At 43.6% G+C, this 26,474-nt stretch overlaps 1 protein-coding gene across 10 annotated transcripts in view; it reads left to right on the forward strand.

Moving 5' to 3' along the window:
* The window catches only part of LOC134206237 (septin-4), an 87,359-nt gene extending 72,839 nt beyond the window's left edge, over positions 1–14,520 (forward strand). For all 10 annotated transcript variants that reach the window (XM_062681931.1, XM_062681932.1, XM_062681935.1 and 7 more), the window contains 4 exons: positions 10,668–11,106; positions 11,164–11,480; positions 11,540–11,784; positions 13,131–14,520. In XM_062681931.1, the coding sequence (XP_062537915.1) occupies positions 10,668–11,106; positions 11,164–11,480; positions 11,540–11,784; positions 13,131–13,214 (1,085 nt within the window). In that variant the 3' untranslated portion in view covers positions 13,215–14,520. The remainder of the gene's footprint in view (positions 1–10,667; positions 11,107–11,163; positions 11,481–11,539; positions 11,785–13,130) is intronic.
* Positions 14,521–26,474: the final 11,954 nt, after the last annotated feature.

The raw sequence follows: 26,474 nt of genomic DNA on the forward strand, positions 1-26,474 counted from the left end.
AATCCACATCCAACGGTTTGGTTTGGTGGGCATTGATGATTAAACCTACCGATGTTCGACAAAGTTTTTCGACATCCTTTTTTCTTTTTAGCTATTTTTTTTTGTTAATGATCTAAAACATGCATTCATCTCTTAGACTAGGTGTTCCGTGTTTTCGTAACACTATAATCCTCATTTGATATGGTACATGTTTAGTTATTTTTAATAGAAGTTTTCGAAGAAGTTAATCAGAAGTTTTCGCAAACAAATCGAGAGTACCTCAAGGCAGCAATCTGGGCCCGCTACTGTTCTCAATCTTTATTAATGATATTTTCATGCTGTTGTCACAAGGCTGCCGCCTCTTCTACGCAGACGATTCAAAAATCTATTACGTTATAAAAAACCTGACAGACTGCAACGAACTGCAAAATATGTTGTATATTTTTGCGGACTGGTGCTCAAGAAATCTCATGGACTTAAGTATTGAAAAATGCAACATCATTTCATATCACCGGAAAAACGCACCAATCATCTTCGACTATGTCCTGTCTGGACGATCGCTCACTCGCGTTCAGCACATTAAGGATCTTGGCGTTATCCTGGATAGCGGACTTACATACAGACCTCACTACGATGACATTGTAGCCCGAGCTAATCGTCAATTGGGTTTTATTTTCAAAATTGCCGGTGAATTCCGTGATCCGTTATGCTTTAGATCACTGTACTGTTCCCCGAGCAAAGTCTGGAAACATAACGAGAGCACAAAGAAAACATATTTTGATTTTCACATCAAATTGAAATCATAATTTGTTTTCAAATATGAATCATCATGATTGATTACATATTTTGATTTCATTTTGCTGTTGATTTCTAAATTGTATGATCTGACATCAAACTGTGTACTTATTTTGCTATCGAAACCAATATCAAATTTAGTTTTCGATTTGCTCTCATCGATAGCAGGAATAGTTTTCGATTTGATGTCACAGTATGATTTTTCTGCTATACATTTTGTTATTTTAACCGTTAAAACGACCAAAAAGATATCAAATTAAGTAATCATATTCGGCGATCTCACAACATCAAAGCGAGTTATCGTTTTGCTCTCAAGCTTTGCTCGGGTCCCTTGTGCGATCAATACTGGAATCATCCGCTGTTGTTTGGTGCCCTTTCCAGACCACATGGATCGCTAGGATCGAAGCCGTTCAACGGAAGTTTCTAAGATACGCTCTTCGATCCCTAAGGTGGCGTGATCCGACGAACTTGCCACCGTACGAGGAGCGGTGCCGGTTGATTAGCATCGAACCACTAGAGTTTAGACGGATCGCCGCTCAAGCTACGTTTGCTGGGAAGCTGCTCACGGGTCACATCGATTGTCCAGCACTACTGTCGCAGTTAAATCTATATGCACCTGAAAGACCTCTTCGTCAACGTCTATTTTTGCTTCTAGAACCACAGACTAGCAACTATGCACTACACGAACCAATTCGATTCATCAGTCGCCGCTTCAACGAATTCTTCGATATTTTTTACTTTAATTCATCAGTTGACGTGTTTCGTCATCGGTTACTAGACTTTTTCCGTACCGCTGACCGTAACCAATTAGTTTAACTAATATTCATTTAGACATTCATTGTCAGTTGAATTATTTTAATAAATAAACAAAAAAAATACAATTCAATTGCCTCTGGCAGTTAGGATTTTTCCTCTGGTTGAATTGAACCATGTAGGAATTACAATGTCTTTAACTTAAACTAAACCTAATTTATACTATGGGTACAAGGAGCTAAGCGTTGCAATAGAAGATTGCAACGATTTTGTCTAAAATTGGAAATTATTTTATTGAACATTTGTTGCAATGTCTCAATATTAGAAATTCTATGAAGTTCATTGGTACTATACCACGGAGGCAACATTAGAATCATTTTCAATATTTTATTTTGAATCCTCTGAAGTGCCTTCTTTCTGGTATTGCAGCAACTAGTCCATATTGGCACAGCATACAACATGGCTGGTCTAAAAACTTGTTTTCGAGACAAAGTTTTGATTTTCTGTTTATAAGTGTCTAGGAAACTTAACATACAGGGGTTAGGCAAAATGATTGAGATAGGCAAAATTTGGTTCAAATTCAAAACCTTATAACTTATTGAAAAATTGATGAAATTGGACAAAACCGGAAGCATTCGACGGCAAATTTAGTCAAGATTTAGGAACATGTGCGGTCACGTATACTGGCCACCAGACACCGGAGATGTTCCGGATTTTCGGAGGCCATGTCAAAAACACATTTTTTCTGCCGCTCGTATTTTTGTGTGGTTTGAAGTTACATCGATGAACATTATTTTCCTAGAAACTAGATCTTATTGAAAATTGAATGCGGGCTGTTGCGCTAAGATCCGTTGAAAAACATCCGAGATATGGCCATTTCAGTAAACCTGGTTCCGGATCCTATGGTCGATTATGTGTCTCCTTCCAATCACGTATATATTATCCGGTACCATATCAATATTGGTATCAAACTTCAAGATTTTTCATGGAGATGCTTCAGGAAGCATATTCAGGATGGTCAGTTCCTTTGACCACTCTGTAGGAAGTGGGGGAAGTGGCCAATTTGAAAAATGTTCAGAACCCTATCAATATGGGTATCAAACTTCAAGATTTTTCATGGAGATGCTTCAGGAAGCATATTCAGGACGATCAGTTCCTCTGACCACTCTGTAGTAGGTTCCAGGTGCCCCGGGGGAAGGGACCAATTTGAAAAACGTTCAGAACCCTATCAATATGGGTATCAAACTTCAAGATTTTTCATGAAGATGCTTCAGGAAGCATATTCAGGATGATCAGTTGCCCTGACCATTCTGTAGTAGGTTCCAGGTGCCCCGGGGGAAGTGGCCAATTTGAAAAACGTTCAGAACCCTATCAATATGGGTACCAAACTTCAAGATTTTTCGAGGTGATACCTTTAAATGCATTTCAGAACCAGCAGCTGTCATGACCACTCTGTAGTAGGTTCCAGGTGTCCTGGGGAAGTGGCCAATTTGCAAAATGTTCGAAACCATATCAAAATGAGCATCAAAGTTCAAGGTTTTTCATGGAGATGCTTTTGGACTCTCCTGTCGAATAGAGTTCGCCGCAGCACGAAGTTGACCATCTACAAAACGCTCATTAGACTGGTCTGCCTCTATGGCCACGAAAGTTGGATGTTGCTGGCGAAGGACCAACGCGCCCTTGGAGTTTCCGAATGGAAGGTGTTGCGGACCATCTATGGTGGGGTGCAGATGGAAGACAATGGAGGTGGTGGTGGAGGTCAATGAACCACGAGTTGTAACTGTCAGGAGAACTACCACATGGTACAATTTTGGCGGTTACGATGGGCCGGGCATGTAGCCAGAATGTCAGACGATAACCCGATTGAGATGATGCTTTGATAATAATCCGACCGGTACAAGAAGAAGAGGCGTGCAGCGGTCACGGTGGATCGACCAAGTGGAACGCGACCTGTGGATCTTTCGCAAAAATGAAAAACAGACATCATATTCAGGATTTGTCATCATATCAACAAATACATTGTCTTCCAAAATAATTTGATAATCGGCAGGCTTCACTTTGCCCTTAAGTGCCATAATAGGACCATGGCCATGTCAAGATATAGCACCCCACACAATTGCTAAGTCATGCTTGCGATCTGCTGCCTTTGATGGCAGGCCGGCCATCTTACACTTGGTCGATCCCCCGTGACCGCATCGCGCCTCTTATTCTTGTACCGGTCGGATCATAATCGAGCACCATCTCAATCGGGTTGTCGTCTGACATTCTCGCTACATGCACGGCCCACCGTAACCGCCAAAATTGTACCATGTGGTAGTTCTCCTAACAGTTACAACTCGTGGTTCATTGGCCTCCACCACCACCTCCATTGGCTTCCATCTGCACCCCACCATAAATAGTCCGCAATACCTTCCATTCGAAAACTCCAAGGGCGCGTTGGTCCTTCGCCAGCAACATCCAACTTTCGTGGCCATAGAGGCAGACCAGTCTAATGAGCGTTTTGTAGATGGTCAACTTCGTGCTGCGGCGAACTCTATTCGACAGGAGAGTCCAAAAGCATCTCCATGAAAAACCTTGAACTTTGATGCTCATTTTGATATGCTTTCAAACGTTTTGCCAATTGGCCACTTCCCCAGGACACCTGGAACCTACTACAGAGTGGTCATGACAGCTGCTGGTTCTAAAATGCATTTAAAAGTATCACCTCGAAAAATCTTGAAGTTTGATACCCATATTGATTGGGTTCTGAACGTTTTTCAAATTGGCCACTTCCCCCGGGGCACCTGGAACCTACCACAGAGTGGTCAGGGCAATTGATCGTCCTGAATATGCTTCCTGAAGCATCTCCATGAAAAATCTTGAAGTTTGATGTCCATATTGATTGGGTTCTGATCGTTTTTCAAATTGGCCACTTCCCCCGGGGCACCTTGAACCTACTACAGAGTGGTCAGGGCAACTGATCGTCCTGAATATGCTTCAGGAAGCATCTCCATGAAAAATCTTGAATTTTGATTCCCATATCGCTAGGGTTCGAAACGTTTATCAAATTGACCACTTCCCCCGGGGCACTTGATCAGCAGGCAGGGTGGTCAGGGCAACTGATCGTCCTGAATATGCTTCCTGAAGCATCTTCATAAAAAATCTTGAAGTTTAATACCCATATTGATAGGGTTCTGAACGTTTTCAAATTGGCCACTTCCCCCGGGGCAGCTGGAACCTACTACAGAGTGGTCAGGGCAACTGATCGTCCTGAATATGCTTCCTGAAGCATCTCCATGAAAAAACTTGAACTTTGATACTCATTTTGATATGCTTTCAAACGTTTTGCAAATTGGCCACTTCCCCAGGACACCTGGAACCTACTACAGAGTGGTCATGGCTGCTGCTGGTTCTAAAATGAATTTAAAAGTATCCCCTCGAAAAATCTTGAAGTTTGATACCCATATTGATTGGGTTCTGAACGTTTTTCAAATTGGCCGCTTCCCCCGGGGCACCTGGAACCTACCACAGAGTGGTCAGGGCAACTGATCGTCCTGAATATGCTTCCTGAAGCATCTCCATGAAAAAATCTTGAAGTTTGATACCCATATTGATAGGGTTCTGAACTTTTTCAAATTGGCCACTTCCCCCGGGGCACCTGGAACCTACTACAGAGTGATCAGAGGAACTGACCATCCTGAATATGCTTCCTGAAGCATCTTCATGAAAAATCTTGAAGTTTGATACCCATATTGATAGAGTTCTGAACGTTTTTCAAATTGGCCACTTCCCCCGGGGCACCTGGAACCTACTACAGAGTGATCAGAGGAACTGACCATCCTGAATATGCTTCCTGAAGCATCTCCATGAAAAATCTTGAAGTTTGATACCAATATTGATATGGTACCGGATAATATATACGTGATTGGAAGGAGACACATAATTGACCATAGCATCCGGAACCAGGTTTACTGAAATGGCCATATCTCGGATGTTTTTCAACGGATCTTAGCGCAACAGCCCGCATTCAATTTTCAATAAGATCTAGTTTCTAGGAAAATAATGTTTATCGATGTAACTTTAAACCACACAAAAATGCGAGCGGCAGAAAGAAATGTGTTTTTGACTTGGCTTCCGAAAATCCGGAACATCTCCGGTGTCGGTGGCCAGTATTCGTGACCGCACATGTTCCTAAATCTTGATTAAATTTGCCGTCGAATGCTTCCGGTTTTGTCCAATTTCATCAATTTTTCAAAAAGTTATAAGGATTTGAATTTGGGCCAAATTTTGCCTATCTCAATCATTTTGCCTAGCCCCTGTATTTGTTATATTTGGCTTGAATGCGTTCAATGTGCTTTTTAAAAGTTATGGTTTTTCAACTTACTTTCTTATCTTAGCACCGTCGGGTAAGAAGTGCAACGCCATCAACCAATGCAAAAAGACTTCTGAGGAGACTTCTAAAGGAATTCATGAAATAACTTCTACTTTCTATTCCTAGAAACACATCTGGGTGTGAATATATTAGACAAATCTTTTTTTATCAAGGAGCAAACAAAAATCTGCAACCAGACACCTGGCCCAGCCCTGGTGCTCTCAATCAAAGTATCTAAAAAGGAATATGAAACAGTTATATAAGTCGGAAGTGCATATTATTAATCAATGCATAATATAATTCTCGCTTAACTTTTCAAAAGGTCCTAAGTAACATTTTTTTCATGAATTAATTGGAATAGCGCAATCAACAGACCAATATGAAAGCTTTTTATTGCACTACTCAAATTTATTCTTGAAAAAAATGTTACTTAGGACCTTTTGAAAAGTTAAGCGAGAATTCAGTAAGCACTAAAAAACGAAAAACAAGCAACAGAGCTGTCGGAAGGAAATGCTATAACTACGAGTGGGGAAAACAATTCCCCATTCCGTTTTGACCCAGCCATAGTGCATTTGCAGGCATATTTATCATAATGTCTAAAATCAGTCGACCGAAAACCGACGGGAATAGTGTAGCCATTCGTTCAGGTGACGGATAGATACCTTCAGTTCGTTTCATATTTGCATTCCAGCAAGGCAAGGCGTATCAGTTGACCATGCCATAGTGGAACCGCCACCACCTGATGGTGATGATGATGATTATGGTGCCGATCCACAGAGATGGTCGGTGTTGAATTATGGGGACACTGCATGCCGCACCCCGACCGGCCGGCCGGCGACACTATCGTTTGTTTGTTTGGCGCTGGGCTAAGAGATGGATGGATGATCCAACGTGCTTAGGCATAACAGATCAAATTACGGAAAACAAAGTCCAAACAACAACGGCAGCAACATACTGGTTCGCGCTGTCGGAATCATATGGTTGATTGACGCTCATCGCTCAGGTTAGGTGACATTTCTGAAAGGGATGGACATTTGAGCGGATGAGTGGCACTTTGGCGTATTGAATTGGATTGAGGCCATAAATGATGGGGATTTTAATCGAAGGTGTCAATTATAGGAATTGCTCATTGATTTAAATACGACAGCTTGTAATTAAGCTAGCGTGAGTTGAATGTAGGTCATGTGATATTATTTTCCACGATATAGTTCCATTGCCTCTATAAATCAACTCAAACTAATCAACAGTTTCTAAAACTGTTCATGCTAAGCTACACGGTCCTCTAATAGGTATTGTTTCAAAAAATGCCGTTATACATATTCGAATGTCACCACGCCGATGTGAGCATCCGGCTCATCAAACGTTTTATTGTCCTTGAGCGCCAATGAAATGTTTATGAACTTTAACCAGCGTAGATTCAACTGGATACTAATCTTAGACATACAAATGAAGCGGTTTAGTGCCTGATAACAAAAAGTGATTTTTGGCACCACACCCGATGTGAAAATAAATTGCCTCTAAACTAGAGGACTAAGTGATGCGGAGTTCGAAATTTTGTGCTTAGTTCGACAAACATTTTCAAAGTGTTAATAAATAAAGCCAGTAGTTAATGTATTAATTGCAATACATATACACTTCTCTTGAAAGGAGGCTTCCGAGCCTCTTGAAAGGAGGCTTCCGAGCCTCTTGAAAGGAGGCTTCCGAGCCTCTTGAAAGGAGGCTTCCGAGCCTCTTGAAAGGAGGCTTCCGAGCCTCTTGAAAGGAGGCTTCTGAGCCTCTTGAAAGGAGGCTTCCGAGCCTCTTGAAAGGAGGCTTCCGAGCCTCTTGAAAGGAGGCTTCCGAGCCTCTTGAAAGGAGGCTTCTGAGCCTCTTGAAAGGAGGCTTCCGAGCCTCTTGAAAGGAGGCTTCCGAGCCTCTTGAAAGGAGGCTTCTGGAGCCTCTTGAAAGGAGGCTTCTGAGCCTCTTGAAAGGAGGCTTCAAGCCTCTTGAAAGGAGGCTTCCAAGCCTCTTGAAAGGAGGCTTCTGAGCCTCTTGAAAGGAGGCTTCCAGGCCTCTTGAAAGGAGGCTTCCAGGCCTCTTGAAAGGAGGCTTCCTGAGCCTCTTGAAAGGAGGCTTCCGAGCCTCTTGAAAGGAGGCTTCTGAGGCCTCTTGGAAGGAGGCTTCCGAGCCTCTTGGAAGGAGGCTTCCGAGCCTCTTGGAAGGAGGCTTCCTGAGCCTCTTGGAAGGAGGCTTCTGAGCCTCTTGGAAGGAGGCTTCCTGAGCCTCTTAGAAGGAGGCTTCCGAGCCTCTTGGAAGGAGGCTTCTGAGCCTCTTGGAAGGAGGCTTCTGAGCCTCTTGGAAGGAGGCTTCCGAGCCTCTTGAAGGAGGCTTCTGAGCCTCTTGGAAGGAGGCTCTGAGCCTCTTGAAGGAGGCTTCCGAGCCTCTTGGAAGGAGGCTTCCGAGCCTCTTGAAAGGAGGCTTCCTGAGCCTCTTGAAAGGAGGCTTCCAAGCCTCTTGAAAGGAGGCTTCAAGCCTCTTGAAAGGAGGCTTCCAAGCCTCTTGAAAGGAGGCTTCCAAGCCTCTTGAAAGGAGGCTTCAAGCCTCTTGAAAGGAGGCTTCCAGGCCTCTTGAAAGGAGGCTTCTGAGCCTCTTGAAGGAGGCTTGAGCCTCTTGAAAGGAGGCTTCCGAGCCTCTTGAAAGGAGGCTTCCTGAGCCTCTTGAAAGGAGGCTTCCTGAGCCTCTTGAAAGGAGGCTTCCTGAGCCTCTTGAAAGGAGGCTTCTGAGCCTCTTGAAGGAGGCCTGAGCCTCTTGAAAGGAGGCTTCCTGAGCCTCTTGAAAGGAGGCTTCCGGGCCTCTTGGAAGGAGGCTCTGAGCCTCTTGGAAGGAGGCTTCTGAGCCTCTTGGAAGGAGGCTTCTGAGCCTCTTGGAAGGAGGCTTCCAGGCCTCTTGAAAGGAGGCTTCCTGAGCCTCTTGAAAGGAGGCTCTGAGCCTCTTGAAAGGAGGCTTCCTGAGCCTCTTGAAAGGAGGCTTCTGAGGCCTCTTGAAAGGAGGCTTCCGAGCCTCTTGAAAGGAGGCTTCCAGCCTCTTGAAAGGAGGCTCTGAGCCTCTTGAAAGGAGGCTTCCAGGCCTCTTGAAAGGAGGCTTCTGAGCCTCTTGAAAGGAGGCTTCCTGAGCCTCTTGAAAGGAGGCTTCTGAGCCTCTTGAAAGGAGGCTTCTGAGCCTCTTGGAAGGAGGCTTCTGAGCCTCTTGAAGGAGGCTTCCGAGCCTCTTGAAGGAGGCTCTGAGCCTCTTGAAGCAGGCTTCCTGAGCCTCTTGAAAGCAGGCTTCTGAGCCTCTTGAAGCAGGCTTCTGAGCCTCTTGAAAGGAGGCTTCCTGAGCCTCTTGGAAGGAGGCTTCCGGGCCTCTTGGAAGGAGGCTTCCTGAGCCTCTTGGAAGGAGGCCTGAGCCTCTTGGAAGGAGGCCTGAGCCTCTTGGAAGGAGGCTTCCGAGCCTCTTGGAAGGAGGCTTCCTGAGCCTCTTGGAAGGAGGCTTCCTGAGCCTCTTGGAAGGAGGCTTCTGAGCCTCTTGGAAGGAGGCTTGAGCCCTCTTGGAAGGAGGCTTCCGAGCCTCTTGGAAGGAGGCTTCCTGAGCCTCTTGGAAGGAGGCTTCCAGCATCTTGGAAGGAGGCTTCCTGAGCCTCTTGGAAGGAGGCTTCCGAGCCTCTTGGAAGGAGGCTTCCGAGCCTCAAGGAAGGAGGCTTCCGAGCCTCTTGGAAGGAGGCTTCCGAGCCTCTTGGAAGGAGGCTTCCGAGCCTCTTGGAAGGAGGCTTCCGAGCCTCTTGAAAGGAGGCTTCCGAGCCTCTTGAAAGGAGGCTTCCGAGCCTCTTGGAAGGAGGCTTCCGAGCCTTTTGGAAGGAGGCTTCCGAGCCTCTTGGAAGGAGGCTTCCGAGCCTCTTGAAAGGAGGCTTCCGAGCCTCTTGAAGGGAGGCTTCCGAGCCTCTTGGAAGGAGGCTTCCGAGCCTCTTGGAAGGAGGCTTCCGAGCCTCTTGGAAGGAGGCTTCCGAGCCTCTTGAAAGGAGGCTTCCGAGCCTCTTCAAAGGAGGCTTCAGAGCCTCTTGGAAGTAGGGGTCCGAACCTCTTGAAAGGAGGCTTCGGAGCTTTTCGAAAGAATGATTACGAGGTGCTTGCAAGAAGGCTTCCGAGACGCTAATAAGGAGGCTTTAAAGTCTGTTACGGCGAAACTACTGAGCTTTATCGGGAAAAGTCTTCATGTCTCTAATATGGCAGCTTCCGAAGATTTAGATTCTAGTTTAATAATAGAAAATAACACAAATATAAAAAGTCTATAAGTTTTTATTTAAATTGGAATACATCCGCCATTACACATTTCCGAGGCTTTTCCCTCCTTCAACTTTTGAAGCTATATACATAAAAATGAATTTCTGTCTCCCTGACCCTTATAGTCTCCGAAACTACTGATCCGATCGGCGTAAAAATTTGTATTCAGAGGTTTTTGGGTCAGGGGAAGGTTCTTTAGATGGTTTGAGACCCCTCCCCTCTTTAAAAAGGGGGGCTCCTATACAAATGAAACACCAATTTCATCAGAACTCGAGAATTACTGAAGCAAATGGAACCAAATCTGGTATGTGGAGGTTTTGGAAGGGAAGATATGTTTCTGTGGTGGTTTGAAACCCCTCCCCCTTCTGGAAAGGGTGGCTCTCATACAAATGAACCAGAATAAATCAATTTTAGGCGAAACGTAGTTCGTGGGGTCTGCTAGTTAAAAATAAAAATAATAATAATAAAAAATGTCCATTTGTATCTCCTTCCAGCCGAACGGGATTACATCGGTTTCGCGACCCTAGCCGATCAGGTGCACCGCAAATCGGTCAAGCGGGGTTTCGAGTTCACGCTGATGGTGTGCGGCGAAAGTGGTCTCGGCAAGTCGACGCTAATCAACAGTCTCTTCCTGACGGACCTGTACCAAAGCCGGACGGTGTCGCCGGTCGAGGAGCGCTCGGAGAAGACGACCAAAATCGACAAGAAAACGCTCGACATCGAGGAGAAGGGCGTCAAGCTACGGTTGACCATTGTGGATACGCCCGGTTTCGGTGATTCCATCAACTGCGAAGACAGTTGGCGGGTGTGTACGCAGTACATCGACGAACAGTTCCGGCAGTTTTTCACCGACGAAAGCGGGCTCAACCGGCGGAACATTCAGGATAATCGTGTTCATTGTTTGCTCTACTTCGTGCCACCTTGGGGACATGGGTAAGTAATTATTATCTTCCAAAATCGATGTAACTCGTTTTAAAATCTCCCTTGTAGTCTCCGACAGATGGACATCGATTTGATGCGGCGGATGCACAAAAAGGTTAACATCGTGATAGTTATAGGTAAGGCGGATACGTTAACGACAACCGAAGTGCAAAGGCTGAAGACCCGCGTCCTCGAAGACATCGAAACCAATGGGTTGCAGATCTACCAGTTTCCGGACTGCGACTCGGACGAGGACGAGGAGTTCAAACAACAGGACCGTGAACTGAAGGCCAGTATTCCATTCGCCGTGGTGGGGAGTAATATAGTGCTGGAGGTGGCCGGCAAGAAGATTCGGGGACGACAGTATCCATGGGGAGTTGTGGATGGTAAGTTATAAAAAATTCTAGAATTTACACAAATTTTAATAACTGTTTGTGAATTACAGCGGAAAATCCACAGCACAGTGACCTCATCAAGCTGCGGACAATGCTCATTTCGACGCATATGCAGGACCTGAAGGACACAACCCGCGATGTACATTATGAGAACTTCCGTGCCCAGTGCATTTCACAGATCTCGCAGCACGCACTGCGAGAGCGTAACAAACTGAAACGGGAATCAATTGCTTCCAGTCATGAATCTGCTAGCCTGAACGACACCGATCGGTTACTGCAACAGAAGGAAGAGGAAGTAAGTTGTGGTTCGAAATCATATCTCGGAGAATTGTCTAGCTGCTTATGTAGTGTTCATAATGCACTATCATAATTTTAATCTCTTTTTTACTTTCAAAACTTTACTAGGGGAACAGACGGGTTTGGGAGGTTTTGTTTTATTCTTGGCAGGGGGGTTTTTGGCGTCCGGATGGTTATGAAATTTGGCCATAATATTCTTTGATATGGGCATAATCAGTCATAAAAAACCCCCCTGCCAATAATAGAACAAAACCTGCCAATGCCGTCATTACCCCTACTTTATTTTACTGGCAAGCACGCGCACAAACTTTTTTTTAACGAATATTAAAAGCTTTGTTTTTGTAAGGGAAATTATTACTTTTTGTTGATTCCAACAGAAATTCCCTCAAGTTTTTATTCTTCTGAAGTTAACCAAAAGTTCCTTAGAAAAAAATTCAGGTTGTTCCCTCGTAAATTATCCCAGGAAATCAATTTAAAAAATTCCATTAGAACAGTTTGACGATTTCCGGCCCGTACGTGTCATGTAGTCCATTGTAAAAACTGATTCCTCTGATATTCGCCATCGTGGTTGATATGTTGTAGAGTTTCGACTGAATTTTGTTTAATACGTATTGTTTTATTGGCTTAGCAGTCTTAATATTGTATCAAACGAACTATAATGTTCTTGTTCCGACGTTTCGGTCCGTATTTGGGACCTTCTTCAGGGATAAAGAATTGATCGCTCTTGTCTTAATACTTTTAGCCTGTCGTGTTCCATTAGAACTTTAAATTAGCAACAAATTCATCCAGGTTCTTCTTCTTCTTCTTCTTATTGGCATTACATCCCCACACTGGGACAGAGCCGCCTCACAGCTTAGTGTTCATTAAGCACTTCCACAGTTATTAACTGCGAGGTTTCTAAGCCAAGTTACCATTTTTGCATTTGTATATCATGAGGCTAGCACGATGATACCTTTATGCCCAGGGAAGTCGAGACAATTTCCAATCCGAAAATTGCCTAGACCGGCACCGGGAATCGAACCCAGCCACCCTCAGCATGGTCTTGCTTTGTAGCCGCGCATTTTACCGCACGGCTAAGGAGGGCCCCTTCATCCAGGTATTCCATAGAAAAATTCCTTCAGAAACATATTGAAAAATTTCCCCAAAAATTTATTTGGAAATTATTTCACGAAATCCACAGGAAATTCTTTCAAATTCTCTTGTGAATTTCTCTTAGCATAATCCTAGAAGGCATTCCTGAAAAAAAATACAGGAGAGATTCCAGAATACAATGTTTGTCGAAACCATCAGCTCATAGCCAAATTGCGCAACAACTAACAATGATATTTTGTTTATTTATTCCAGATCCGACGAATGCAGGATATGCTAGCACAGATGCAGGAAAAGTTGAAATCAACTCAAATAAGCGACACCGTAATCGACGTCTAGATGATGTTTCGCCATCGTATCCCTTTTTGATAAACACGCGCAACTTTTAGGTGGCATTTTCCGTTGTAGATTAAGGTCTGTTCCATCTGAATAACGCTCACGTACAACATTCAGAAATTTGGGAAAGCTAATGGCTTGGAAGAAAGCATTGTTTCTGGTAGAGATTTAGAAAAATTGAGGATTTAATCATTTTATTTGGCAGTTGATCCGCCATTACGAATGATAATTTGACAAATTCCAAAATTTTGTATTATGAAATATGACATTTTGTAAGGAGCGAATTATTATCACTGTTTGTAAAGGTTTATGGTATGGAATTCATTAAACAACTATACCAATAAAATCCTATAACGAAAAATTCGGTGATTCGTTGCTAATTTTGTTAACCGCATACAAGCTTCATCTCATCTCATCAACATAATCGAATTCATACTATCACATCACAAAATCAAAGCATAACACTTAATCGATGTCTAATTGTAATTGTAGCAAAAATGTACTCAATTTCCTAACAATAAATAGGACTCTATATAGACCTAACTATGAACACTAGTAATAGTTATCGAGCATGACCAAAGAACACAATCAGCCACAAACAATAGACCACAGTTAACTCTCAAAACTCGGAAACCACCAAAACAGAGAACAAAAAATCGTGCAATAAGATATAATGTAGGAAGCGGACAGAGTGACATTGCGCCAGTCGCGAGAGTTGGCGATTATCCGGAGAAAGAAGAAATCGTGCAAATTGTTTCAAACAATCGGTTTAAATTGTTACTTTTTGAAGCTACGCCCTTAGGTGTAGGAAGTGGAGGAAAAAAAACAGTACCAGCACTGGAATCCTAAGAAGCTATATTTATACTTGTTTGCTCTTACAAATGTTTATTTCTACAAACTACAATCTAGGTTTAATTCATCAGAAGAATATTTATTTTCCACAAGTGGGTGTACCACACGAATCAGTTCACGTTAGCTGCGTGCAGACTACGCAGTTACGACATACAATTTGAAATATCGACAAAAGAAAATGTTAGCAAAATAGCACGAAAACGTGTTACGTAGTCTGAACATAGTATTATGATCTATTTATTTAATCCTGTTTCCATCGCAGAAACGAGAACTCGTGAAACTCATTAACCAATGTTAGTAGTAGTATTCGATACTTTCCGCAAGAACATGTACGTAGGCTCATCTAACGGACATAGCGAAGCCAGTTTAAAAATGACAAATTACAGTGCAACCACCTTACTAGTTTTGCTAGAATGTCTATAGATATTCCAATAAAGTTTAATTTTAAAACATTGAAGCCGGGTACGTTTTAATTTGTTTCTCTGGTGAAAAATTAATATCACAATCATTATTTCTGACAATAGTTTTAGTAAGTGTTTGTTATGTTATGTAAGAAATGCCAATTAAAACCCTTTAAAAATACTGTGATGACTTACGCGGATCTTTGAATGGCACCAGCCTACTACTGGATCCCAGCGTCTGATGAAATAATTGTTAACAATGGTCGACTTCTCTCTCTAGCATTCTTTCAAGATTTATTTTAGCATCACTGAGAAAAGATGAGGCCCTCCTTAGCCGTGCGGTAAGGTGCACGGCTACAAAGCAAGACCATGCTGAGGGTGGCTGGGTTCGATTCCCGGTACCGGTCTAGACAATTTTCGGATTGGAAATTATCTCGACTCCCCTGGGCATAAAAGTACCATCGTGTTAGCCTCATGGTGTACGAATGCAGAAATGGTAACTTGGCTTAGAAACCTCGCAGTTAATAACTGTTGAAGTGCTTAATGAACACTAAGCTGCGAGTGCGTCAATGTCCCAGTGGGGGACGTAATGCCAATGAAGAAGAAGAACAAGAAGAAGAGAAAAGATAAAACAGGGATTATTTTTAACTAAATGACATTTATATTCCAATTCATCAAATCACATATTCCAACTCGCCATGTTTCTAAATCGTTCACAATGCTTGCGTGTCAGTGGTCTTGTAGACCGTCATCGTCAAACTAAATGATCATCCTTCACGTTAGTTCTAGTGTTGGAGTTCGTTCTAACTGACGAATACCCGGGTTTTTCCGAATTTGTAAACTCCGAAGCGATTCGTATTCGTTTGCTCTTTATTTAAGGAGTTTATAAATTTCCTATTTTTAGAGTAGTGAAAATATATACGGGAATATACAATTAGTTTTAAGGTTTTAACAATTGTTAATAATACGAAGAGTATCGGTGTTTAGCACTTATTTCGAATCCAACAAATAGCTTATCTCTTTAATTAACAGTCTTGAGGTACTTACGTTTAGTTCCCTAGGTTCGATCTTAATGAGAAGTAAGGGTCTTAAGGTGGTGAAGTCGTATGCTGTAATGACAATTCCTGTATGATTTGGAATTTAATAATTATTGATTTACTCTTAGCTCACCGATTACCGTTTGTGTTTACTATAAGGATAGCTTGGGAACCACTCTTCTATTTAGTATGTTATCAATAGTTCAAGTATCTAAGGCATATAGGTTCATTAGCTTCAATTTGTTTGATGTAGGTTTATATTATTTTACCGTGTTACTATAACTTGTATCAAGTATGGAAATTCAAAACAATATATATATATATGTATACAATACAATCCAATAATATAGCAAAATTCGTTATCTAATAATTCACTAACTCACAACTGTTCTTGATCTTTTGCCTACTCACGCATTGTGACAGGCGGCAGCTCTGTCACTCCGTTCCAGTGCTGCCGGCCGCATGGACGGCACAGATATTGCAGTACATCTTCAAAGGGCGCGCGTTGTTAAACATAGGTTTAGACGACACTCCCCCCGGGTACGCCACTGGTTAGGCTGGCTTACATGCGTCGCGCCCTACGTCTAAAACCGCTAGTTTGGTGGCCGCTCTCACGTAGACTCCAAAATTTGTTCTTACAGTAGCTGAGCGAACTTCTCCGTCTTTACTTGGATGAACTTCAATGACCTTCCCCTTGGGCCAACAATTTCGTGGTAGCTTAGGATCAACCACAACGACCACATCGCCTATCTTAATCGATTCGGTTTTATCAAACCACTTGGATCGCTTGGTGATTTCGGGCAGGTAATCGCTAAGCCAGCGCCTCCAAAACCTGTTGGCTAATACCTGCGAAGCTAGGATGTTTTGCCGAAGAAAGGCACTGCTGTCGTCTACGGTCGTGAATGGTTTTATCCCGTTTGATGATCCGAGGAGGAAATCATTGGGAGTCAAAGCAGGGGCACAATCGTCGTCAACTGGGACGTGTGTGGTCTGGAATTGATGATGTTTTCTACTTCAATCAGTAGATTGCGCAAAACTTCGTCTTTAGGATTCCTTGGTGGTTTTATGGCTTGAAGGTTCCTTTTAACGCTGCCTATAAGCCGTTCCCAGCTTCCTCCCATATGAGGTGCCAGAGGAGGGTTGAACGACCAGATCAGATGTGATAAACTCCTTCATTACCTCATCCGTATTGACCGCTTGAGCCGCTTCTTTCATCTGAAGGGATGCTCCGATGAAATTTGTTCCCCTGTCAGTGTAGATCATTCGGGGCGTTCCACGACGAGCAATGAAGTTTCTTATTGCCACAATACAGGAGTCGGTGCTAAGCGTGTGCACTACTTCAATGTGTATTGCACGGATCGTAAGGCATGTAGCTAGCATTCCCCATCGTTTTTCGACGCGTCTCCCAACAGCCACCTCGTATGGGCCAAAAAAGTCAATGTATGTGGCCTGTATGTGTCAAGGTGGAGAATATACTGCGAGCGATGCTTGTGGGAGATCAGCGATTATCGGTGGACGTGGGACGGAAAGATCGTTTTTGCACCTTTGGCAGTTCTTTCTCCTTTTATTGAACACAGCACGAATGCGGGGAATATAATACTTCAGTCGCAATTAATTGATCACCGACTCGTGATCCTGGTGATGGAAACGTTGATGGTAGTACATGATGATCAGGTCAATAATGGGGTGGTCACGTGGTAGTATAATAGATTTCTTAGCATCTTCTGTTGCATAGTCTCAGGCTGCAACTCTTGTTCGCATCCGCATGATGCCTTGATTGTCTAACCACGGTGACAGTTGGAACAAGCTGATGTGCTTTGGCACTGTCGCGCTGTGCAGATCTTAGTAGGTACGCTTCGGCCAGAATCAATTCATCCTCTGTTAGGAGTCCCGTTGTAGTCATTCCCCTATGTAACTTTTGTCGACAGTTGTTTACAAAACGAGTCACGAGGGCAGCAACGTTGATCAGACGTTTCCAACTAGAGAACCTACTAGAGTCTATGACTGGTTCATAATGAGAGTGGAACGCATGCAGATTTGGTCGGAGTTCTTCTTCCGTTGAACTAGCTTTTGTGGGTTGTTGTGGCCACTCCGCTTCGCATCGCCGCAAGAAATCTGGACCCGTAAACCATCTACCTTTTGGTGTGAGATCGGGTGAAGAGCTCCATTTAGTACCATCGTCCGCAACGTTCATTTTGGAAGGCACCCAATGCCACTCGTTCACTTCGTTAGATTCCAGGATTTCACTAACACGGAAGGCCACGAACTGCGTGTACCTGCGGTGGTCAGAGTTCAGCCAGCACAGCACATCCCGTGAGTCTGTCCAAAAGAACTTTCTGGATATTTTGTATGACAGGGCGTCGGTAACTGTATTGGCCAATCTGACGGCGATTAAGGCAGCCTGAAGTTCTAGACGTGGGATTGATATGAACTTTAGTGGTGCCACCCTAGTCTTAGCAGCTACGATAGAGCACTGGACGGATCCGTTCGCAACGAATCGCAGAAAAGAAACAGCTGCCATTCCGCTTTCGCTGGCGTCAGCGAATATGTGGAGCTCGATTTCTCCATCTATGCTTTGGTCAGCTGAACGGTAGCATCTGGAAACTTGAACTTTTTCGACCTGGGGTAACAGCTTCAGCCACTGCTGCCATTTTACAAACGAATTTTCGGGTATCTCATCATCCCACTGCACGCCTGAACGCCATATTTCTTGCAAGAGAACTTTCAGGAACATAAGAAAGTGGGATATTAGACCGAGAGGGTCGAATATCGACATGAGCACCCGCAGAACTTCTCGTTTTGATGGACGTCTGAGGCCCTCTAGAAGAGCGGATTCGTAACGATTCCATCCGACTTTATAGGTAAATGTGTCGGATGCGGTACACCACCACATTCCCAGAACTTTCTCAGTACCAATTTGAGATGACAAATCCAGATTTTTTTCATCAGAGGTCTTCTCGTTGAGAGCTCCTAAAACATTCGGAGAATTACTTATCCAGTTGCGGATCTCAAACCCTCCGCGTTGATGGATGTATTTCACTTCCTGTGCTATGCGTATCGCGTCCTCTTCAGTTTCAACACTGACGAGCATGTCGTCCACGTAATGCTTCTTTTGGATGATCTCAGTAGCTTCGGGGTATTCTCCTGCATTGCGGTCTGCGTTGATGTTTTTTACATATTGAGCGCAGCTTGGTCATAACAAATGTCATAACTTGCATCGTGTAGCATACGACTTCTCCTTCCTTATTGCACCACAAGAAACGTTGGCACTGTTGATCTGCATCCCGGATACGTACGTGATGAAAAATTTCCCGTAAGTCTCAAGTAAGTCCCACTCGATTCTCTCGGAACTGTAACAGAATGGACGGCAATGAGCAAAGTTGATCAGGTCCTTTCATCAGCGATGAATTTAGAGAAACTCCGTAGGAACAGGCTGCGCAGTCCCAAACCAATCTCACTTTCCCTGGTTTGTTCGGGTTGATGATTGGGAATACAGGGAGATACCACACTCTCGGATATCGTTGACTAAGTTCATCCGTTGAGAGTTGCCGAACATAGCCCTTGCGAACATAATCTGTTATCATATCGTGCAAGGTATCTGCTAGCTTAGGTTCTTTGGTAAGGCGCTTTTGTAGACATTGGTGTCTATGTAGGGCCATAGCGTAGTTATCTGGAAGGCGAATATTTTCGTGACGCCACAGCAGTCCCGTTGTGTAACGTTCTCCATCGTACGTCGTAATTTCCTTCAACAGATCCTGGGCCCGCTGATCCTCATCAGAGAGAAGAACTCTATCTGCCTTCATAATTCCGAGGTTTTCTAGAGCGAAGTGTGTTTTGACTGCCTGATGCAGCTCCTCATCGTTTGTACGCTCACAGGAGCACACGTGGAAGCTGTAGTGGACTAGGTTGCTTGAGTTGTCATTCTCTACGTTACCTCCACCGCATATGGTCCAGCCCAGGCGTGTTTTGATTGCTACTGGTTCTCCAATATTCCCTTCTCTACTTTTCAGTACAAGACTGACCTGTATGTGCTTCATTCCTATAAGGATCCGTGGCCGTGCGTCAAAGTATGAGTCGATAGGCAATCCCCTAAGGTACGGATGTCGTTGTCTCAATCCTTCAGCGTTGAGCGTTTGGTGTGGAAGCAACAGCTTATCTACAGTGCGCACTCCAGATAACTGGAAGTTCTTAGTTGCTTCGTTTGTACCAGAGATTTCTAGAGTTACAGACTTTGAGTCTTTTTCATAGTGCTGCGTTCCTCCTGTCCAACGAAGGCACAGTGGTATGGTTGTGCCTTTAAGTTCCAGCTGGTCAGCATATGCCTCGTCTGTTAGGCTAAGGTGCGAACCTTCATCTAGGAAGGCGAAGGTACGGATGGATCCTTTGGGTCCGCTGAGTACTACGGGCAAATAGCGGAAGAGCACTGCACTCGATTTCACCTGATGATTGTTACAGTCGTGCATTGCATTGTCTGCATCAGATGTGGGCAAGCTCGCAGCCGTAGTTTGTAGCCTTGACGGTCCTGGCGCAGATCGATCAAATGACCTAGTTATCTGGCTATTATGTAGTAACTCATGGTGCTTGTATGTACAGCCATCACGCCCGCACGGTTTTGCATCACATCCTCCTTTATGACGACGAAGACAGCTTCGACAAAGCCTGAATTCCCTTACGATCGCCCATCTTGATTCTCGAGATAGTTCCATGAATTGCTTACACTTAGATGCTGATTTACATCCTCCCTTACATATCATGCAATCTTCAGAAACACCGTCCAACTTTCCTTGGACTGGCACACGCCTGTGTTCTAAGTAAGCTACCTTGGGACTGGAAGCTTTCGGTCCATCGCCGACATCTGACAGCGTCTCAGAATGGGCGTTTAAGAACGCTTTCGATTTCTTGTTTTCTCGACCATCGTTGGATGCTCGCTTCGATTCATTTGAGCTGATCGGTACAACAACCGTGCTAGCTGCCTCAGCCAGCGAGTAAGTCCAATTGCTGAAGGTCGCCAGGTTGACCCGTTGGAGTGCTTGACGATGTCTTGCCCAGTCTAGTTTTAGCGAGGACGGAAGCTTGGCCACCAACTGATGCAAGAGGGAGACATTGTACATGTAATCCTCAAGCTCGTAAGCATCCACAGTAGCGCAGAAATTTTGCACGTGTACTGCAAAGTCCACCAGCGTTTCCAGTTTGTCCTCTTGTATTGCTGGTAGGGAATTTACGTTTTGTATCAGTGAGTGGACAACAGCTTCGGGTTGTCCAAATCTCATTTTCAAAGTACGCATGATAGCGGGGACATTCGACGGGTGCATTAGTAGGCTCCGAGCCGTTTCGTACGCTTTTCCTTCTAAACACTTCTGAAGTCGAATAAGGTTTTCTTCATTTGTGAAGCCGCACATGTTGGTTGTGCTGTTGAACATGGAAAAAAAGACTGGCCATTCTTCGAACTTGCCGGAAAACTTGGGTAGCTCTTTAGAGATTCCTTGGCGTGCTGCCAACTGCTGGCGCGAAAATGAGCATGGTTCAAGGTCATCTTCTTGACGGCCCGTTTGGAAACAAGTTTCTTGCACATTTCTTCGTTGCTGTAGACTTAGTCGCTCACATGATTCTGCAAGACACCTACCGCTCGATAACGGTTGAACGAATTGCTCACGACGCGCTGCCATATCTTCATTTCTTCGCTGACATGCAGCTCGATCAGAACCAATTTGAGCTTGAGAAGAGAAGTTCTGCGTTGAGTGCCGCTGCGGTTCAAATACCTCTGTCATACGATGATCTAGCCCTTGATCGGTACGAACATCGTTCGTATCTTGAACCCACTGCCTAACACGATCTTGTGATCCACTACGCTCGGATCCAGTTTGGCTGTGGAACTGCTCCAGAAGTTCATATTTCTTGTCCAAGTAGGCCCGATGCTTAGCCGCTTGCTGTTCCTCGAATACACGTTCTTCCTCCAGCCGCTTAAGTGGTAATTGAAGTAGGAATCTCCGCGAGGACGATGACGTTACAGAGGGCGTTTTCATGTCGTGATGCTCGGTTCCGTGGGTAGTCCGACGACCCACTATCGACTCCGACAGCGTATGTACACGAAAGTGTTAAGCGATTCCTGTCGCGGCTTTGGACATAGGCACTTCATTCGTAGCGGATGACTTCTGGACGGCAGGATTTGTAGATCCACGAGAAGGGGGACTAAAGCAGAGGACGATGGATGCTGGAGTCCAGTTGTGACAGCACATTTGGGACACCTCCAGCTGTTATCCGCGATTTCTTCTAAGACCCCAAGACGAGCGAAATGAGTTCACCTGTCACACTTGTCACACTGGACCATTTCGTTGTTATCTACATCCTGACAGAACGTGCAGCTTTGCACCTGCTGATCGCTTGTCGATTTATCGACCTGGTTCGCTTCATCCGTGACCACCACCACTACATTGTTTTCACCGCCGATATCGATCACTTCCGCAGGCTTATCCTTCGACCGTGCACTTTTGGAACCACTTTTGGCTTCTTTGGCACCTTTTCGACCCGACATCTTTCTCATAAACGAAATTTATAATTTGTTGGAGTTCGTTCCAACTGACGAATACCCGGGTTTTTCCGAATTTGTAAACTCCGAAGCGATTCATATTCGTTTGCTCTTTATTTAAGGAGTTTATAAATTTCCTATTTTAAGAGTAGTGGAAATATATACGGGAATATACAATTAGTTATAAGGTTTTAACAATTGTTAATAATACGAAGAGTATCGGTGTTTAGCACTTATTTCGAATCCAACAAATAGCTTATCTCTTTAATTAACAGTCTTGAGGTACTTACGTTTAGTTCCCTAGGTTCGGTCTTAATGAGAAGTAAGGGTCTTAAGGTGGTGAAGTCGTATGCTGTAATGACAATTCCTGTATGATTTGGAATTTAATAATTATTGATTTACTCTTAGCTCACCGATTACCGTTTGTGTTTACTATAAGGATAGCTTGGGAACCACTCTTCTATTTAGTATGTTATCAATAGTTCAAGTATCTAAGGCATATAGGTTCATTAGCTTCAATTTGTTTGATGTAGGTTTATATTATTTTACCGTGTTACTATAACTTGTATCAAGTATGGAAATTCAAAACAATATATATATATATATATATATATATATATATATATATATATATATATATATATATATATAAATGAAATGGTCTGTGTTCGTATCCGCATAACTCGAAAACGGCTGGATGGATTTTCTTCATTTCTTCAGCAGATATGTTCGTTACCGCTTTCGACGGGTTTATATGATACTTCCTCATGCGAAAACTACGCGAAAGGTTGTGCAAATTGTAAAAATCTAAAATTAGGATTCGTATGGAAATTTCACATGGGCATTTTCGCCTGCTACGCAGGACAACGTCTGCCGGGTCGACTAGTATATATATATATATATATATATATATATATATATATATATATATATATATATATATATATATATATATATATGTATACAATACAATCCAATAATATAGCAAAATTCGTTATCTAATAATTCACTAACTCACAACTGTTCTTGATCTTTTGCCTACTCACGCATTGTGACAGGCGGCAGCTTGGACGGCACAGATATTGCAGTACATCTTCAAAGGGCGCGCGTTGTTAAACATAGGTTTAGACGACATCTAGCCTTCCGCCCTCGCTTTGGAGCAACCAGATTCTTCAACATCGCCTCACAGTACAGCTTGTTCCCAACAAATGGCATTTACTTCTTCAAATCCAATAGTTTTTCGTACGGTAAAGAAATAGGTTCAGTCTCCTGCTGTTTCAAAACTGGCAACGCTTCATTAGTAATTATATCATCGGCACAAATTCTGAATTGAAAGTATTCACAAGATGTCATATCCGTTTTATAAAAAAAAAACAATTCCAGGATTTGTGGAACGATATTCAAGCATAGCCACTGAGTGAAATTTGAATAATTCCCCACTCGAGTGGGGCTTTTTGTATCGATTAGACAGGCTTTTCAAAAACAAAATATGATGCAAATCAAGCTCTTTTACAATCAATGGTACCTTCCTTTTGATTTTACTAATAAACACTGCCTCTCCGCCACTCTCGTGGTGTTTCGATGTCTAAGGTAGTCGATTTCTTGGCTCTTTCTATTGCCGATGTCCCACATCAGTAAACCAAGCACTTTGATCACCTTGTTCGGTCCATATTCGGTTAATGGAACCTTCCTTTCACGATCGGCTGGTGGTATGTTTTTGAAGAATTTGTTCGAGTTTGAACACCATTTGTGGGTGTGAAAACCACCTCAAGCAAGAAGAATTAACGTTGACAGACGCTCGATAGCTTCTTCTATAGTGTTGGCACCATTCAGGGCATCATCGACGTAAGTCTCCACTCAGAATGCGGGCACCACCGATAGGAAAATCAGCGCCATCATCCTTAGCCAGCTACACCAAACACCTCGTTGCTTGTTGCGGCGCACACGCGGTACCGTGTGTAACCGTATTCAAGTGCCCGTAGAGAATGGGAAGGATCAGATTTCCAGAAGCAACGAAGAAAACGTCTGTCCTCTGGCGCCACTTGGCGGTACAGTTTCGCTACATCCGCAGTAAAACCATAAAATTACTTGCGGAATCGCAGTGTAAAGGAAGATATCCTGTTTTGCACCACCGGACCGACCTGTAGCATTTCGTTGAGCGACAATTTAGACGCTTCCAATTTGGCACTATCGTCGAATACCACACGACACTTGGTGGTTGAGCTCGATGGTCGTAGTGCAGCATGGTGTGGAAAGTAGTAGGTGCTTAAATTCGGTGGATCCTCAGCCTCCTTGATTTCCCGTCAGTGACCGAGATCTTCATATTGCTTTATGAATTCGCAGTATAATTGCTTTAGCTCCGGATTGCGTTCTAAGTGTTTCTCCAGCATAAGAAATTATTTTAATGCCAGAAAACGATAATTATCTAGCAGCTCTACGTTGTCCCTGAAGCACCTTGAAGGATAATCTCACCACGAACCTGCCGGTTACATTACGCTCGTATGTTGACACAAAATGTGCTTCACAGGACAGTTTTTCGACTGAAAAGGAAGCCACATCCGGTACTTCCTCCATACTCCAGAATTGTTGCATCATTTTCTCAATGGAGTTGAATGACGTAAGGTTGGCATGTTGAACTGGTGCATTGGAAATGTACGGCTCGTTCATCACGTCTGCTACCACCCATCCTAGATAAGTGTCACGTAGTTGAGGAAGATTCGTACCAAGGCTGAAGTACAGTAGACGTTCGATAACTGCAAGTCATTTAACTGCAATGCTTTTTAACTGCAATTCGATAGTTGCAACAGTTTTGCAGTTATCGGACCGCTAAACTTCAAACTGATGTCAAACTCAATGACAGCTGCATTGCGCTGCACATTTAGATGCACTTTTATTGCATCTGACGTCGATTGACAACCGTTTGACGTCTAGAATACGTTGCAGTTATCGAACGGCATTCGTTAACTGAAGAGTAAACATTTTGCAGTTATCGAACGGCTACTGTATAGCTGAATGCCTTCAGGAAGTTTTCTCCGTAGCTTGATCGAAATTCTATGAAGACATAATCCCGAGTTGAACTTCTCAAAGCGTTGATTCCTGTGATTGGGACGTTAGCTTGCATCTTAGAAGCACCGATGCGGTTTGCCATTTCCTCAGTGAAGGAATGTACTTGAGTTTGAGACACACTATCCAGTAGAACTCGGCATGGATGGGGTCGGTTATGCTTGTCGATGGCTTGGATGACTGCAGTGAGCAGAGGAATAGTCGCTTCGATGCTGGAACATAGTTATTTGAGCAAGTAGTGGATACTGATTGATCCCCCACCGAAACAGGAGGTTGAATAGCAGCAGATTGACTATTTGAGGTGGCCGTGGGCAAGCGACATTTGTTTGCCCTCTTGGCTGATATTCCGTCCGTTTTCTTTGTGGAGAAGGGTAGGGTAACTGTACTCACATAACTCCGAAAATAAAGCATGTTCCGAGGATTTTATTAGTTGTAACAAAAGATATATCCCTTATGCTTCGTCGCTGTAGAAACTGATCGATAGTTTTTGGAAAATATGTTTTTTCAGGTTTGGCCAAATTAGGCTCTAAGGTGGCCAAAACCGGTAAACTTACCCTATGGTGTCTTTTCCTTCAGCATAGTTAACACGTTTTGCTCGACGTACATTCTCTCGACTGATGCTCGAACCTTTTCTGCCCGTTGTATGCCAGTTAAGGCTCCGTCAGACGTTGCAAGCAAATCACTCGTGCGAACGATTGCAGTCACACGTGGCAGTTTTTTACTTTTAGCAAATGACAGATTTACTCTCATGCAAATATAAACAAAAACGAAAAACTTGTTTTTCGGCCACAAAATCTAATTTCATTGCTATTTTTGCAGTGCAACACTGCCACCTGAAAACGTTTTTACTTTTGCGAGCGAAAAATTTGCTAGTGCTGCGCTAGCAAGCGCAATTTCGTTTCTGCGAGTTGAAATTTTTTAACGCTTAGCAGTCACACATTGCAAGCGAGCGTTTGCTTACGAATTGTCATTTGTTTGCATGCAATCACTTTCAGTTTGCATGCAATCACTTTTCTTAGGGCACCTTTAGTTGCTTGAACGTTTCACACTGAAAGTTGAAATGTCTATCACCACAGATTTTACACAACGCTTGACAGATACTGGAGCTTGTGGTGGCTACATCAAATTTTGACATCTTGCTTATGCTTGACATAGCTTTTGTCTTGGGAACTGTTGGCTGAGACAGAGCTTGTGATGATTAACACTGTTCCAAGATTTTGCAGTTCGTCTTGATGATGAAGGAAATAGTTTGATGGTATTTCGGAAGCTCTCCTCTCTGCTGGGGGCGCTCCCAAGCCATTCGCGTTCAATCGTCCAAAGGAGTTACGATGAGGTAGACTACGATGTGTTAAGAAATTCCAATCAGCTTCTGTTTCTGGAACCG

This window comes from Armigeres subalbatus, chromosome 1 (genome assembly GCF_024139115.2).
Source record: "Armigeres subalbatus isolate Guangzhou_Male chromosome 1, GZ_Asu_2, whole genome shotgun sequence".
Lineage (NCBI taxonomy): Eukaryota > Metazoa > Arthropoda > Insecta > Diptera > Culicidae > Armigeres > Armigeres subalbatus.